Raw genomic sequence first — 17160 nt, forward strand, 5'->3', positions numbered from 1 at the left:
CACATGTACCCCCCCCCCTCCTACACCTCTGTGTTACACATCTCTTTATACCTTATGTTTGCCATAAAAACGCTACCCCCCAACCAATTCTCTTACCACACAACGTTTTTTTCTTTCTTTTTCCCCCCACTAAATAGCAATATTTAAGTCAGTGATTCTAATGTATTTGTCATTGGCCTTACCCTATTCAATAAAGAATTACTGTATGCCTTCATTAATATGCATATTTTAAAAATTAAGACAAGTAATCGTAAAGCTACTTAATAATCAGAGAAAATTTGAATATTAAATTAATGTAAATGATAAACGAAAAAAAATGTTAAGGCCGTTAACGTTTTTGCAGTCAGCTAGATCCAATTGCTAACCCCTGCGTCTGCATAGGCCTAGATCGTTTGAGAACCACTAACAACAGTCAATTTACTCACAGTTCAAACTTCGGCATGGAAAAAAAGACTTCAGAGACAAAGACGGAAGTACATTTCGGTATCAGTCTTTTCTAAAAAGATTATACTTGCGGACAGTTTATTGGTGATCTAAACTGTTGTATTAAAAACAAAATAAGTCTAAGAGTAAACCTGTTTTGAAATTGTAGAATTTGATTAGTGTTTTGCCCTTATGATTATATTTTGTGTGTGTAGTACGCGCTAGGAACAAAATTGTCGTGTTATTTTTTATCTAGTCACCGCAATGTGTTGTGCATGAGACAAGCCTGAATGCTGTTAGGGCGAGACATCCGTTTCGACTGATTCAGATTTCCGGACAGCAGACACCACAGTCCTGGCGTAGGGAGATTACAGAGTACAGGTAATGACGCGATAGAGTGTGATGACGTCATAGTTACTAACAATAGATATGTGTTTTTTTTTAATTTGAGTTAAAACAGCGTTTGTTAAAAATTATAGAAAAAAATTCTCAAGCGATGATTTTAGTGCCCCACTGACTTAAGGATTCTTATAAAAACATCGAAAGACAATAAAGCTTCGGCGTTTTTCTCACTGTATTATTTTGGGGCCAGTGTCGAAAAATGGGGACGGGGTAAAAAGCATAGGTTCTTCCAGGCATCTCTTTGGAAGGACAAAGCCCCCCCCCCCCCTTCCACAAAGAAAGTCTACCGTCCCCTCACCCTGAACGAATTGGAATTTATATATAAAATATAATATACTTTTACCAGTGTCCACCCTTCCCCTCGGAAAATTTAGTCCGCTCCCCCCCCCCCCCCGAAAAAATAAAGTGCCCCCACCCCCACTGGAGAAATTTTAAAAAAGTCTGAAAGAAACACTACTAAGAAGTAGAGTCCATATTAAGGCTATGGTTAGGGCCAGAAATTATTTCATGGTGAGATGTTGAGTCAGGATACAAAAAAAAAGGGAGCGACCCCCTCCCCTAACTACTTCATTGTTTGCTTATCCTTTGAAGGTTGTTTTTGTTTTCCTTCTGAACATAGACTTTGTCTATTTTGGAGAGTTTGCATATTTGAGGAACCTAAAAGTAAAAGGGTTACAATTATATTTAAATAAGTATAAATATAAGGGTAAAAATATATTATTAGATGGTAGGTTGCGGGAAGGCATCAAGATTTGATGTTTTGTTGTAGAGAGAGGTAGAGAGGCAGAAGTTTTAACATCACTGCCGGGCACTTCATGCTGTATGGTACATGCACGATTCACAGAGCTCTTGTTTGCTAAACATTTCCTTATATGTAAAAACTTATTTTTAAAATTAACAAACGGAACAAACTATATTGCAGTCTTGTTCTTGTCAGTAAATAATGACTACTAGGTTGTGTACCGAACACTTGCAACATCTGAACTATTATTATAATAGAATATCGTTGACTAGTTTTTTAAATACGCTTCTTTATAATAAAGTCTCAAAAAATCGTGTGTCCAAAAGTTGTGTCTAAACTCTCTAATCATGTGTTCATGAAATGTTTTGTCAAGATGGGTTCCCAAAAAAAAAATGCGCTAACGGAAAACTGCGCAAACAGAAAATTGCGCAAATACAAACTAATTATACTAATGCATTTAAATTTTGTCATATTTCATGAAAAGTTTTTTTATAAAGCAACAATGTACATGTAGTCTCTCTTTGTTAATGTGTAAATGTCTATAAATGCTCGATTTAAGAAAACAAAATGCCCTTGCGCACTTTTTTTGTGCGTAGTTTTTGATGCGTATCTTTCCGGTCACCGTCTAGATTATGTGTCTAAGCGATGTGTCCTATCAGTGTGTCTAAATTCAAAGATCGTGTCGTAAAACAGTGTTAAGCAGCATCCCAATATCTAAACTTGAATCAGAATACTAACTTGACAAAAAAAACATAACCCTGATCCTAACCCTTTTACTCTGACCGTTACAGCTCTGTTTTGTTCCGCATATTGCCATATTTTAAGAACCTCGAAAATATATTTAAATTCGTTGGGGCCGCAGGTCCCTCAAAGATTTAGAACCACTTTTGTAAAACGAAGATATAATTGGTGGTCAATTTTACAACCAAGCCGTAGCATAGCCACTGTTTAGAGTTTAAAACAACTAGTCCGCTCCTGTTGGAGTTTTGAATAGAAATATAAACCTTCCACCAAATCAAATATTTCTAAGAGGTACGCTTCTAAAATGTCAGTGCCACACAGACGAGCGCACTCTCACGAAGAGAATTATAGATACGTAAGTGCATTTTTATTTTTACACAAAAACTAGTTCGGAATCAGGGACAACGACCTCTGACATTGTGGATAGTCTACGTCACAGTCAGTGGTGCTGTTGTGGGGGATGAAAACAACACGTTAAAATAACAATGTATTGTACGTATATCGAACAACACGTTAAAATAATCATGTATCGTTCGTATATCGAACACAAGATGGGTTCCCAAAAAATGCGCTAACGGAAAACTGCGCAAATAAATATTGCGCAAATGCAAATGCGTTAAAATAATCACCTATTGTTCGTATATCGAACACAACACGTTAAAATAATTACGGATTGCTCATATATCGAACACGAAAAGTTAAAATAACCATGTATATTTTGTATATCGAACACAACACGTTAAAATAACCATGTATCGTTCGTATATCGAACACAACACGTTAAAATAATAACGGATTGTTCGTATATCGAACATAAATCGTTAAAATAATCATGTATTGTTCGTAAATGGAACACAACACGTTAAAATAATTACGGATTATTCGTATGACGAACAAAACGCAATAAAATAATCACGGATTGTTAGTACATCGAATAAAACACGTTAAATAACCAGGCTTTAATCGTTCATCGAATACAACACGTTAAAATACTCAGGCATTATTCGCACATCGAACACAACATGTTAAAATAATCAAGCATTGCTTGAACTCGGTCTGTTTATCAGATTTTAAAAATATTAACAGAAGCGGGCCAAGACTTTGGGTTTTGAGTATATATATATATATATATATATATATATATATATATATATATATATATATATATATATATATATATATATATATATATATATATATATATATAAGTAGTATATTAGGTCACTTTTGGGTCGCATTTTTGGCGCAGGTGGTGGTGGGAAGGTACAATGACATATAGCAAAATACTCGGGATGGTGAGGAGCCGGAAGGTACAATGATATATAGCAAAATACTACGCCAACTGGCGCATCGGGATGTGGAGGGTGGGTGAGCAGGATGCGCTGCAGGTACAACGAGATATAGTAAAATACTACGCCAACTGGGGTTGGCGGAGGTGGTGGGGAAGTAGGTCAGGGTGAGTCACCTTTTGGTGACCTTGTGACGTAATCATTGACCTTGTGACGTAATTAGTGACTTTGTGACGTCATCACTCACCTAGTTACGTAATTTTAATGCGTTTTTTAATTAGATTTAATGAGTTTTTAAAATTTTAATTAATTTTTGACCTAGTTACGTAATTTTAATGTGTTTTTATTACGTAATTGTTTAATTTGTTTGATTTAAATTGTTTAATTACTTTGTTTATATTGTGTAATTTTTTATTAACGAGTTACGTAAAAGGATTATTTGTTTACTTTTTAATTATTTTTATTTTGTTTATTTTTAATTTTTTAAATTTTTAAATTTTTTAAATTTTATTTTATAATTAGTTTAATTATTTTAATTAGATTATTAGTTTGAAATTCATTTTATTTCTTTGATTTTATGTTTATATTGTGTAATTTTTATTAACGAGTTACATAATTAGATTATTTGTTTACTTTTTGTTTAATTTGCTGGTTTGTTTATTTGCTTGTATGTATGTTTTAAATAAAAGACTAACACTAGAGTGGACTTTGTATAGGGACCATTCTCCAACACAACGAACGTTACAAAAATAGAACATCCATTAAAGATAACGATCAGCCACAGCTGTTACGTATCGACCCGCCCGCGAAGTTTTCCGGGCTGCACGTTTTTTAATGGGAATGTATTGATCGCAGCCGCTGGGCCATCACACCTAGTTAAATTTTGTTATGCATCACCGATTTTTCCCCGCTCGGTTTGACGGGTCATGGTAATTAACGACGTACATTAAGTGCCTTTCCGCGAAGTACGTAGGTCATTATGCAACAGCTGTTGTGCGACAGCTGGTGGTGTAATTAGGTTGAGCAACCGGACATTACCTTGTTGGTTTTCTAGTACGCGTATGCTACACGTATATATACACACACACACACACACACGATTATTTGTTTACTTTTTTAATTGTTTAATTTGTTTGTTTACTTGTTGTTTAATTTAATTACTTTGTTTGTATTTTTATTTTGTTTATTTTTAATTTAATTTTATTTTATAATTAGTTTGAATTTAATTACTTTGTTTATTTTGTGTAATTTTTATTCAAGAGTTACGTAAATGGATTATTTTGTTTATTTTAAATTTTATTTTATAATTAGTTTAATTATTTTAATTAGATTATTAGTTTGAAATTCATTTTATTTCTTTGATTTTAATTACTTTGTTTAATTTAATTACTTTGATATATTTTTTTTCTTTGTTGTTTAATTTGTTGGTTTGTTTATTTGTTTGTATGTATGTTTTAAATAAAAGACTAACACTATCATGTACTAGAACAGTCTTTGTATACCAACCTTTAACCAGCCGCCCTACAGCTGTTACTTATCGATCCGCCCGTGAACCTCCTCGCCCGGAGATTTATGGGTTTTATATTGATCGCAGCTACAGGCCCATCACACCTAATTAAAGTTGGTCATGCATCGTGGATTTATGCCGGGTTCGCTGGTAACAGCTGGTGCTGTAATTAGGCTGAACAAACGGGCTTTTTTACTACCTTGTTGTAACTATTCGATTATAGCGAGGGTCAGCAAAAACAAAATATATTTAAGGGTTGGAATTTTCTTTCAACCACCGTTAAGTCAGGTTTGAGACGAAACGAAGTCTCGATAGGTTCGTGTTTTTTAATGGGCGACAGGGCGACTTGGTGCGTTGGTACGTAGGTATGCGGGGTTAAGGTTCTATAACTCTATATATTTAAATACATTTTTTTTTTATTCAAACGAGTTTACTCCACCTAACGTAACCACATGTAAAGATGGATTTCCTATAGATCTGTAATGAATTAGGCCTTTTTGATTATGATTTGTTGCCCAGGTGTTGACATGATACGTTTTTTTTTTTTTGAGATATACGTACACACACACACACACACACATACGCGCGCGCGCGCGAAATTCATACTAGGTCGATAAAGGCGGAGAGAACTTACAGGTATACATTATCATGGTGACAACAAAAGCGATCCTTATTTTATTTATATGAAAGCGTGTTTTCCAAAAAGTGTCACCATGCCGTTGTCATTTTCGCAGCGGGGTTTATTTTAAGTGCACCTCGTGCACGCTTGTTTACATTTTAAAACTCGTGTCGCGTGTCTTCCCTGATAGAGAAACGAGAGGAAAGACAACTGTTCTAAAATTAGAACAGCCTTGTTTACAGCCACGAGTATCGTCCCTTGTGAAAAAAATTCGCGTCAGAATCCTTAACTAAACAGTCAATTTCTTTAACAAGTTAAAAAAGAATTTAGGAAGACAAGGGTTAACAACATTAGACGCCACCGTTTTTGTTTCCTGTGACGACAAGGCACAATACACTTTTTTATTTTATGTCTCAAGTAGAGGGGTGGGATATTTTTTCTTTGTAAGCGTGTTGTAAACAATGGGTAGAGGAAGCGATTACTAGGTAAGAGGGGAGAGAACGTAACGTACATCGCGATATTTGAAAACATGGCGATGTTTAACCTCAACCAAAAAAGGCAATGAACCTAGAAGGAAGACGAATATATATCTAAGTCTTGCAGCAGATTACCTTCCCATGTTCGCTTTAGTATTACAGTTTTCATCAAACTTCTTTTTGACTTGAACTTCGTTAATTTTTAAGAAAGTTTACTTATACATAATACACTACGTCTAATGACAAGTTTTTATTTTTACCACTCAATGTATTTTCTTTCTCTATACCTTACATTGTCATCTTAATTTTTGATCACCTTAGTAAAAATTTGATTAAGATTATAAACTTCAAGTTTTAAAAAACAACAACGTCGTGTCAAATGACACACCGTTTAAAATGTCTACATTTAAAGTTCACCAAAATAATGACGTAAAAACTAAATATCATATGACATTAGCATACATATCATTCAATCTAATCACTCTAAAGTACAAATCAATAATTTTTATTGATTAAGGGGCTGGGTGAGTTATTTTTTATTCGGGTGCCCAGGGAAGGTTTGGAGTTGGCTAGGGGCACCGTTCATACTAGAGTCGGTGACGTTTTCACCGAGGCAGGGTTCGAAGCTAGACCATACATGTTTTGGAATTGTTGGTAACCGAGTTCATACTAGGGACGGGGGTTTTTTAACCGAGGCAGGTTACAAAGTTCGTACATGCATCATTGGAATTGTTAGGGAGAGTTAAACTAAGGTCGGTGAAGTTTTCACCGAGGCAGGTTACAAAGTTGGTACATGGATGTTTAGGAATTGTTGGCAGACGAGTTCATACTAGGGTCGGGGAATTTTGTTAGCACTGAGGCAGGTTGGAAAGTTGGTACATGCATGATTGGGAATTGTTGGTAGCCGAGTTCATACTAGTGTCGGTGAAGGTTGGTTTTGAACTCGGAACATGCATGTTTTGGAATTGTTGGTAGCCGAGTTCATACTAGTGTCGGTGAAGGTTGGGTTTGAACTCGGAACATGCATGTTTTGGACTCGGTAGGTATAGAGTCCATACTAGGGTCGGTGAAGTTTTCACCGAGGGTGGTTTCAAAGTTAGTACAGGCATGTTTTGGAAGTGTTAGGGACCGAGTCTATACTATGGTGGGATGGTTTTTGTTTTCACCGAGGCCGGTTTCAATGTTGTTACAGGCATGTTTTGGAATCGATTGGTGTAGAGTTTAAACTAGCGTCGGGGGGAGTATGGGTTTCACCGATGCGTGTTTCAAAGTTGGTACAGGGATGTTTTTGAAGTGATTAGGGAAGAGTTTAAACTAGCGTTGTGGGAGTTTGGGTTTCACCGAGGTGTGTTTCAAAGTTGGTACAGGGATGTTTTGGAAGTGTTAGAGGCCGAGTCTATACTAGAGTGGGAAGGATTTTGTTTTCACCGAGGCAGGTTTCAAACGAGGACCATCCCTGTTTCGGAGTTGGTCGGGGTAGAGTTTACACTAGAGTGGGACGGTCTTTTTGTTTTCAACAAGACAGGTTTCAAAATTGGTACATGGATGTTTGGTACAGGACTGTTTTGGAATCGGTGAGGCAAAGTTAAACTAGGGTCAGGGGAGTTTTCAACGAGGCTGGTTTCGAAATTGGGGCATGGATGTTTCGGAGTTGGATGGGAACGTTGTCACTTGTGACAGTAAACGATGGGGGATAAATGTTTGTCTGTTACTTTGTCCTTTGTCTGTCCAAGGGAATAGTGTGGGTAGTGGTATGGTGTGTTTATCAAGCGGCTGTTTAGGGATAGGGCGAGGGCGGTGGACATAGGTAGGTAGGGTGCAAGAGATATTCAACGAGGAGTGGCGTCTACAAGTTACATAGCCCAGTCTGTTGGAGTAGTGTCTAGGGCAGTGGTTCCCAACCTTTTTCGAGTGGCGACCCCCTTTTATAAAAAGTAAGTGACCCGCGACCCCCATAGAATTAAAAAGCCGAAATTAGTATGGAAATTAATAAGCACTAAAATAAGATTTTCTAGTAGACTTTCAATATGAACTACTCTTGATAACTATTTTAATAGCATGAGTAAAATTGCATACTATTCACTAAACCTTCGTGGTTAACTTTTTAATTAAAAACATTTTTTGTTAACGCCAACCTATGTCATTATAATTATCTTAATTTTGTTTTTAATCGAAGAATAGTGTTGAAAATATATTATCGAAAAGTCAATCAATTTTACGTTTGGGTATGAATGGTGAATACTACACCAAAATTGTGCCAGCAGTTTTTCATCTTGCTCGAAATCATTCTGCAATTCTTGTAATTCATCGGGAATGCAGGCAACATCAAGGGAAGAAGAGAATGGGTAATGCGTAAATGCAGATTCTTCTTTTTTTCAGCTCAGAGAAATAGCCATGCAGTTCGTTTTCAGGAGATTCAAGATGCCCAGAAATCGCTTCTTTCAAAATTTTAATTATCTCACAATCAGATTCATCTACCACACAGCAGAGTTTCTCAAATTTACAATATTTCCACGATTTGGTTTCTTTACCGATTTTGCAGCTTTGATAAAAATGCCCCGAGATTATCATGGAAAGTTATAATATTCGTTCATTTTCCCTGAAGCTTCAGGTTAAGCTTATCTTGATGTTCGAACACATCTGCCAGGTATGATACTCTCTCCAACCACTCTATGTCGTTTTAAGTATACCAAAAAGTCTTCTTTCCTTTGCACTCCCAAGAACAAGTTGATTTCAGATTTCAATTCAAAAACACAATTTACAACATTTCGTTTGACAGCCAGCGTACTGTAGTGTAGAAGAGTAGAACCTCGTGATCTATATTAACGTTTTTGCTCAGTTCTTTGAAGGCTCCAGATTTTATATAATTTACGACTTATACTAGCAATGGGCTCTTGATGTCGATTGGTTAGGGCAGTGGTTAGGGAGCTAAATCTTTTCTGTTTTCTGAAAGCCCGATTTTGAGCTAAACATAGATGGTGCAACATCCGTACAAACCCCCACAGCCGTTCTAACCCATTTTAATCATCCAGTTTTTAAAAAAGGTATTTATTTTCTCCATGCTATCTTCACAAAATAGCAACTCTTCTTTGCTATCATCTGCATGAATATAGACACAGACCAGCAACTGCAACACGAACTCACGTTTGTTGATTTATCAACTTGAAAAGCAAACAATGGTGAAAGCTTAATTTCAATAAAAATGTGTTATTTAACATTTACGTACATGCAGCGTTTGATGAGATTTTCTCCTATTTTTTAATTTTTTTTTTGCTTGGCATTTTCTATTGCGACTTTATTTGATGCTTGCACTAATGCTGGTGAAAACTTCCTGTTCGATCAAGTTTCTGGCGTTTGCAACTAGCTTCTTACCGACGAAAGAACTCCATATCTTTTTTGGTGTGTTCCGGTGAAGATTTCATAGATTCGTGACTGAGAACAACTTTGTACAATGCGATTTGTTTCTTCTCTATTACATTTCCAGTGATGTTAATGAAGTCGAATTTCAAAAATTATTCTAAATATTTATGTTTTGTTTCAAATTACTAAAGTTTAGTATACCAGTTGGCGACCCCCCAGAAAGACCTTCGCGACCCCCAGGGGGGTCGCGACCCCCAGGTTGGGAACCCGTGGTCTAGGGGTTGTGATATTAGTTGAGCGTAGATAAATGTAGGATTGTCATACAGCCTTTGTCTCTTAAATGGAATAGAATGGGTAGTGGTACGGTCTGTGTATCTAGCGGTTGGTATTGAGGTTAGTGTGATGACGCAAGGTTGGATGGGAGAAGGGGAAAGGGGTTGCGGACAAAAGGAAGGGGAAGGGCGAATAGTGATAAAAATAACTCACCCAGCCCCTTAATCAATAAAAATTATTGATTTGTACTTTAGAGTGATTAGATTGAATGATATGTATGCTAATGTCATATGATATTTAGTTTTTACGTCATTATTTTGGTGAACTTTAAATGTAGACATTTTAAACGGTGTGTCATTTGACACGACGTTGTTGTTTTTTAAAACTTGAAGTTTATAATCTTAATCAAATTTTTACTAAGGTGATCAAAAATTAAGATGACAATGTAAGGTATAGAAAAAGAAAATACATTGAGTTGTAAAAATAAAAACTTGTCATTAGACGTAGTGTATTATGTAACGTTTACCTATCTATCAGCCAGATAGATGGTGAACGTCCCCGGATTCTTTTTTCGGGGTAATATGCAAATGACTAAAAGCCTAAATGGATGAACACTAACACAACAACACACTAGGGCTCGATCTCGATGTCTAGGGAAAACTAGTGATACTATTGAAGTTAACACTCATCCAATCTGCATACAACCTTTAATAAGCGAACACAGTTGTGGCAGAACACTAGGTTAAACGAGATAAAATATTTAATTTATAAAATATCAAAACCCAACTTACAAAGCGTAAGAAAAAACACTATCACAGATTTCAACACTGTATAAAAATAGCCACAGGTCACACAACACTGCTATAGCTTCGTGAATCACTTGGCGACAAGTAATATTATACTAGAAGACTAAAACAACTTAAGAAAGCATAGCACACACAGGACTTAAGTTCTCTCACGTTCAAATGGTCAGAATCTATTGCCGGACAATAGGGACGGCTTGGTCCTAACAGACCGCTTAATCAAGGTAGACTGCCTGATCAAGGTAAACTGCCTGCGACAAGTCTCTATGGAGACTCACAGATCACTCAAGGCCACTTGAGCTACTGTTCTCGTGCTGGTTGTGTTTCCTGTTGTGTGACACTTATGTGGTTCTAACCACTAGGCCACTAGTGGTGTTCCTAACCACTGTGCCACACTAAGCCACTAAACCACTAGACACCATAGACTATACTCAGTTTCTCACCGAGTATTCGAACCTCGGCCGCCGCCGTGGCGCGCCGAGATCCTAGCCACTGAGCTATGGGGTGGTCATCTGATCAGAATCATTCAATCAGATCTTAATGGAAAATTTCTACGTCTTAGACACCCTTGGTAAGACAGTGGAAAAACCCCAGGAGTTGCACCATCACTCCCTATAAGGAATTATACAATGTCAAAATAAAAATGGAACCTGACTCGACCTAAGTAGGTCACATCCCCTCCCTTTTTGGAAGTGACAGATAGGTTCCACAAAACATACATAAGGAACCAATCTGGCAATGCAAATAAAAAAAATGTTTTACAAATGTAGGCAATCAAAATCTTAATACCAGATGAAAATATCCCTGAACATAAAAGGGAAGTAACTCAAACTTTTACAATTGGTGAAAGGGGAGTAACCCTTCAAAAAGTAATTATACATCAAAATCCCTCAAAAAAGGGTATTCCAATATTTCCATGTGGATATTAAAAGTGGTAAACCCGCCAGGGTAAGACCTTTATTTCAATGACTAGCTACAATATCAACTGAGTCATGTGAGACATATTATTATAAAAGATTACATATAATCAAAAACCACCTTTAATTAAGGTTCACCTGAAAATAAACAAAATTTTCAACAGGATTGACATTTTGAAAAATTCAAACTCATACCACTCATTTTCATGTGAGTGTCACCCAACCAAAACTAGTGTATGGTCCCAATGAACCACAAAACATGTCACATGATCAATGTGTGCAATAAGATTTTACATCCTTGACAAACAATCAGCCACCACATTATCACTACCCTTAATGTGTGAAATTTCCAGATTAAAATTTTGGAAATATAAGCACCATCTCAATATTCTCTGATTTGTCTGTCCTAACTTAGAGGTAAATTTCAGGGGATCATGGTCAGAAAACACTCTGACTGGATTGGTTGAAGAAGTGACATAGACTTCAAAATGTTGTAATGACAAAACCAAAGCTAAAGCTTCTTTTTCAATAGTAGAGTAATTCTTTTGGTTCTCATTTAACTTCCTGGAAAAAAAAGCAATGGGATGGTCAATCCCCATGTTGCCTTCTTGAAATAGGACTGAGCCAATGGCTAAGTTGCTAGCATCAATGGCAAGTTTAAAGGGCTTGCTGAAATCTGGGCTCAATGATATCATTCTTGAGCATATAATCAATTTCATCTTTTATCAAAACAGCTTTTTCCGGGTTAACTCTATAGGGGTGTTGTTTAATGGGTTTTGCGTCACCTACGTCTACATCATGAGGTGGAACCTTCGCTTCTTTGGGGACATCCCCAAAAATAGAGGGAAATGTCTCAAATAACTGAGACAATCTCTGGCTTTTCTCTGTGGACAAATGCATAAGGTGGACATTCAAATTATCTAAAAAGGAAGAATTTACCAATTTTGGGGGTTTCAATTTATCATGTATCACATCATCAGAAACATTTGAACATACAGGTAAAGTAATTTTAGCTGTGGAATGAAAATTGTTACAATTATCATAATACTTTTTCAGTGAGTTAACATGATACACGGTCTGTTTCTTTCTTCTGTCGGGCGTATTGACAACATAGTTCAAATCACTTAATTTTGAATGCACAGTAAAGGGTCCACAATATCTCAAGGATAACGCATTGTTCAGATTAGGCACTAGCACAAGAACTTTGTCGCCTGGATTGAATGTTCGTTTACGAGAACTCTTATCATACAGTCCTTTCATTCTCACTTGGGCCCTTCTTAAGTTCTTGTGAGCGATTTCGCACACGGCTTTCAGTCGAACGTGAAAATCGTCAAAGCTTTCCACAGGATGATCGCTGGTACCTGTCCACCGTTCGTGTATCAGCTTCAGGGGACCACGGACAGAATGTCCAAACACCAGTTGAAAAGGAGAGTAGCCTAAAGAGTCCTGGACACAGTCCCTCGCGGCGAAAATAATCCAAGGAACAGACTCATCCCATTGGGTGTTACTGTTAGCGAACGTTCTTAGCATGGTTTTGAGGGTTTGGTGGAACCTCTCAAGTACGCCTTGAGACTGAGGGTGGTAGGCTGAGCTGGTGATGTGGGAAACGCCTAGCTTGGCTAGTGCTTCCTGAAAATGGTGACTGGTGAAGTTGCTGCCTTGATCTGTTTGAACAATTCTAGGTAATCCAAAGGTAGTGAAGAACCGGGTCATGGCTCTGACTACAGTCTTTGCCTTAATGTTCCGTAAGGGAATCGCCTCGGGAAAACGGGTACTTGAACACATAAAGGTAAGTAGGTACTCGTTGCCCGCCTTGGTTTTAGGCAAGGGACCTACACAGTCCATGACGATTTTAGAAAAAGGTTCTTCTAATACAGGAATCGGACTCAAAGGGGCCTTAGGAATTGTCTGGTTTGGCTTTCCGGCCAACTGACAGTTCGTGCAACTTTTGCAGTAACGCGACACATCATTTCTCATTTTGGGCCAAAAGAACAGTTCTTTGATCTTCGCCGTCGTTTTAGTGACTCCTGGGTGCGCTGACATTGGATGGTCATGTGCCAGCTTAAGTATTTCATGCCGATAAGGTGGAGGGACCCACAGCTGGTTTTTACCCAACCATGGTTCGGCTGGTGAGGCATTCACTGGTATAGAGCGACGAAAGAAGAGGCCGTTCTCGGAGAAATATTCTCCATCGTCAGATGAGAGAGATTTTTCGACCTTTGCTTTGAGTTCCGCGTCGACTTGTTGAGCTTTAATGATGTCTTCCTGAGATATCCTCAGGGGTAAGCCCAGGCTTGTGTTTTCTGGAAGCATAGACTCCAGTTTGGGAGTCGAATTTCTTGACGATGATGGTAGGTGTGGTTCAGACGTTGTGTCAGCCAATTGTTTGGTCTGGCTTCTTGTCACCGCACATGCAGGATACAGTTCATTATCATTATCTGGAACTGTTGACAAAGGGTCTGAAACCGTACAGGGGTATACTTTGCTTCCCGCAAGGTCATTCCCTAGAAGTAGGTGTACTCCTGGGACAGGAATACTATCTATCACACCTAAAATGACTTCACCTTCGACGAGATGATGTTTCAGGGCAAACTTGTGTAGAGGGACGACAGTAGATTTTGTCCCCACTCCCTGGATAATGGAAATCCTTCCGGTGTTCGTCTCAGGTGTAATGTCCATTGAACTTTTCAAAAGGAGTGATTGTGACGCTCCTGTGTCTCTTAGGACGGTGATATTCTTCTGAGACAACGGATCACCTGGTTTGCTAATGATGGCTTCGGCAATAAAAGATGAAAAGTCAACTTTTCTCGATCCCTCGAGATCGGTAGACTCGGAAGAAACTGGATGGTGGCGTGAACAGTCAAAATGTGACTGCACATAATGTGTGGAGATTTGACTACCTTCTTGCGGACACTTAGGGTTAGAGTCCTTTAGAATTCTAGAGTTCATAGTTGAACTGGCTGCTTGAGGGGATAGAGCATAGTGCGCAGAAGTACGCACCACCTCTCTGTTATATTGACGACGTTTGTAACAGTCCTTGACATGATGACCAGGTCTTTTTCAGAACTGGCATACTGCTCGACGATTGAGAGTTGATCTTGGTTTCTCTCTGGACTGTAATGCCTTCACGTGTTGGCCAACAGGAGGATTGCTGCCAAAAAGGGGAAGCACGGGGTTGAGGCGGTTTCCTGACACTGGTGGTTTCTTATGCACCAACATATATGTGTCAGCCGACTCAGCAGCCTTCTGGATGTCAATTATCTTGTTATCCAGTATGTGTAGTCGTATCTCTTCAGGCAGGGACGTTAGGAATTCTTCCCTTAGGATAAGTGACCTGAGCTTCTCAAACTCAGAAACTTCCTCAGAGTGTAGCCACCTTGAGAATATTTTCTCCTTTTCAAAGAGAAATTCCACATATGATTGAGTGGGTAACTTGCGGAGTGTTCGGAATTTTATCCGATAGGCCTCGGGCGTCAGTTCGTAGGCCTTCAAAATGGCAGTCTTGACCAAACTATAGTTATTTTGAACGTCGTGAGAGAGTGCCTGGTATGTTTTTGCAGCTTTCCCAGTAAGGACCGAGCTCAATAAAGCAGTAATGGAAGTTTCGGGCCATTCACATGTCTTCGCTAAACTCTCAAATGAGTTAAAGAAAACGACCAAATCTGTTTCATCAAATTTAGGAACTAATTTCCCGAATTTGGCAATCACTTGCCCCACCGACAACTTTTTTGGATCTACCAGAGAAGTAACATCACTAACTTGACCAAACTCTAATTCCAACCTCCTCTTATCTAAAGCAATTTTAGCCTCTAACTCCTGTTCTTTTAAAGCCTTCTCTAAAGCAACTTTTTCCTTCTCTAAAGCAACTTTCTCCTTCTCTAAAGCAATTCTAGCTTCTAATTCTACCTTCTCTAGAGGTTTCTCCTCGCGGAGTAACACACCAGCCAACAAGCTTTCATCAAATACCCCTTCATTAATAAAATGAACAACAATTTTATCTCTCAACACCTCTGATTTCTGCGTAACAGAATAATCCAATTTCAATTCCTTAACAACACTAATCAAAACTTTTCTACTCAACTTCTCGACCTCCTCAAAAGTGGGATTAGATAAGAAAGACTCCATAACACTAACTTTCAAAACACAACAAGCCTAGATTCTCTAACTTAACAGTGAGCGTTGGGCCGTGTACTTGACCTCTTATCGTGACACGTCTGGCTATTGACCTAGATACCTCTAGCCTTGCGCGCGTTGTAAGAACACGGCGCTACACTGGATAGAAAAACAACTAAATCAAACTAAACTTAGTGCTTACTGATATAACCAACAACTGGAACGACAGATTAAATCTCGGCGAGACCCCACTTTGTAACGTTTACCTATCTATCAGCCAGATAGATGGTGAACGTCCCCGGATTCTTTTTTCGGGGTAATATGCAAATGACTAAAAGCCTAAATGGATGAACACTAACACAACAACACACTAGGGCTCGATCTCGATGTCTAGGGAAAACTAGTGATACTATTGAAGTTAACACTCATCCAATCTGCATACAACCTTTAATAAGCGAACACAGTTGTGGCAGAACACTAGGTTAAACGAGATAAAATATTTAATTTATAAAATATCAAAACCCAACTTACAAAGCGTAAGAAAAAACACTATCACAAATTTCAACACTGTATAAAAATAGCCACAGGTCACACAACACTGCTATAGCTTCGTGAATCACTTGGCGACAAGTAATATTATACTAGAAGACTAAAACAACTTAAGAAAGCATAGCACACACAGGACTTAAGTTCTCTCACGTTCAAATGGTCAGAATCTATTGCCGGACAATAGGGACGGCTTGGTCCTAACAGACCGCTTAATCAAGGTAGACTGCCTGATCAAGGTAAACTGCCTGCGACAAGTCTCTATGGAGACTCACAGATCACTCAAGGCCACTTGAGCTACTGTTCTCGTGCTGGTTGTGTTTCCTGTTGTGTGACACTTATGTGGTTCTAACCACTAGGCCACTAGTGGTGTTCCTAACCACTGTGCCACACTAAGCCACTAAACCACTAGACACCATAGACTATACTCAGTTTCTCACCGAGTATTCGAACCTCGGCCGCCGCCGTGGCGCGCCGAGATCCTAGCCACTGAGCTATGGGGTGGTCATCTGATCAGAATCATTCAATCAGATCTTAATGGAAAATTTCTACGTCTTAGACACCCTTGGTAAGACAGTGGAAAAACCCCAGGAGTTGCACCATCACTCCCTATAAGGAATTATACAATGTCAAAATAAAAATGGAACCTGACTCGACCTAAGTAGGTCACAATTATGTATAAGTAAACTTTCTTAAAAATTAACGAAGTTCAAGTCAAAAAGAAGTTTGATGAAAACTGTAATACTAAAGCGAACATGGGAAGGTAATCTGCTGCAAGACTTAGATATATATTCGTCTTCCTTCTAGGTTCATTGCCTTTTTTGGTTGAGGTTAAACATCGCCATGTTTTCAAATATCGCGATGTACGTTACGTTCTCTCCCCTCTTACCTAGTAATCGCTTCCTCTACCCATTGTTTACAACACGCTTACAAAGAAAAAATATCCCAC

The 17160-nt window shown here is 38.2% G+C and overlaps 1 protein-coding gene across 2 annotated transcripts in view; it reads left to right on the plus strand.

The window, feature by feature from the left end:
* The first annotated feature begins 723 nt into the window (after positions 1 to 723).
* The window catches only part of LOC131938197 (transient receptor potential cation channel subfamily M member 2), a 48764-nt gene continuing 32327 nt past the window's right edge, over positions 724 to 17160 (plus strand). Inside the window, exon 1 of one of the 2 annotated variants that reach the window (XM_059296111.1) lies at positions 724 to 804. Coding sequence is in view for 1 of the 2 variants with exons in the window: in XM_059296110.1 (XP_059152093.1) it covers positions 2613 to 2663 (51 nt within the window). In the remaining variant the exon portion in view is untranslated. Of the gene's footprint in view, positions 805 to 2516; positions 2664 to 17160 lie in introns of those variants that run through there. The other variant, XM_059296110.1, reaches the window with a different exon arrangement.

The sequence above is a fragment of the Physella acuta genome, unplaced genomic scaffold, assembly GCF_028476545.2.
Source record: "Physella acuta isolate Inbredline_101_S28 unplaced genomic scaffold, ASM2847654v3 ptg000237l, whole genome shotgun sequence".
Lineage (NCBI taxonomy): Eukaryota > Metazoa > Mollusca > Gastropoda > Physidae > Physella > Physella acuta.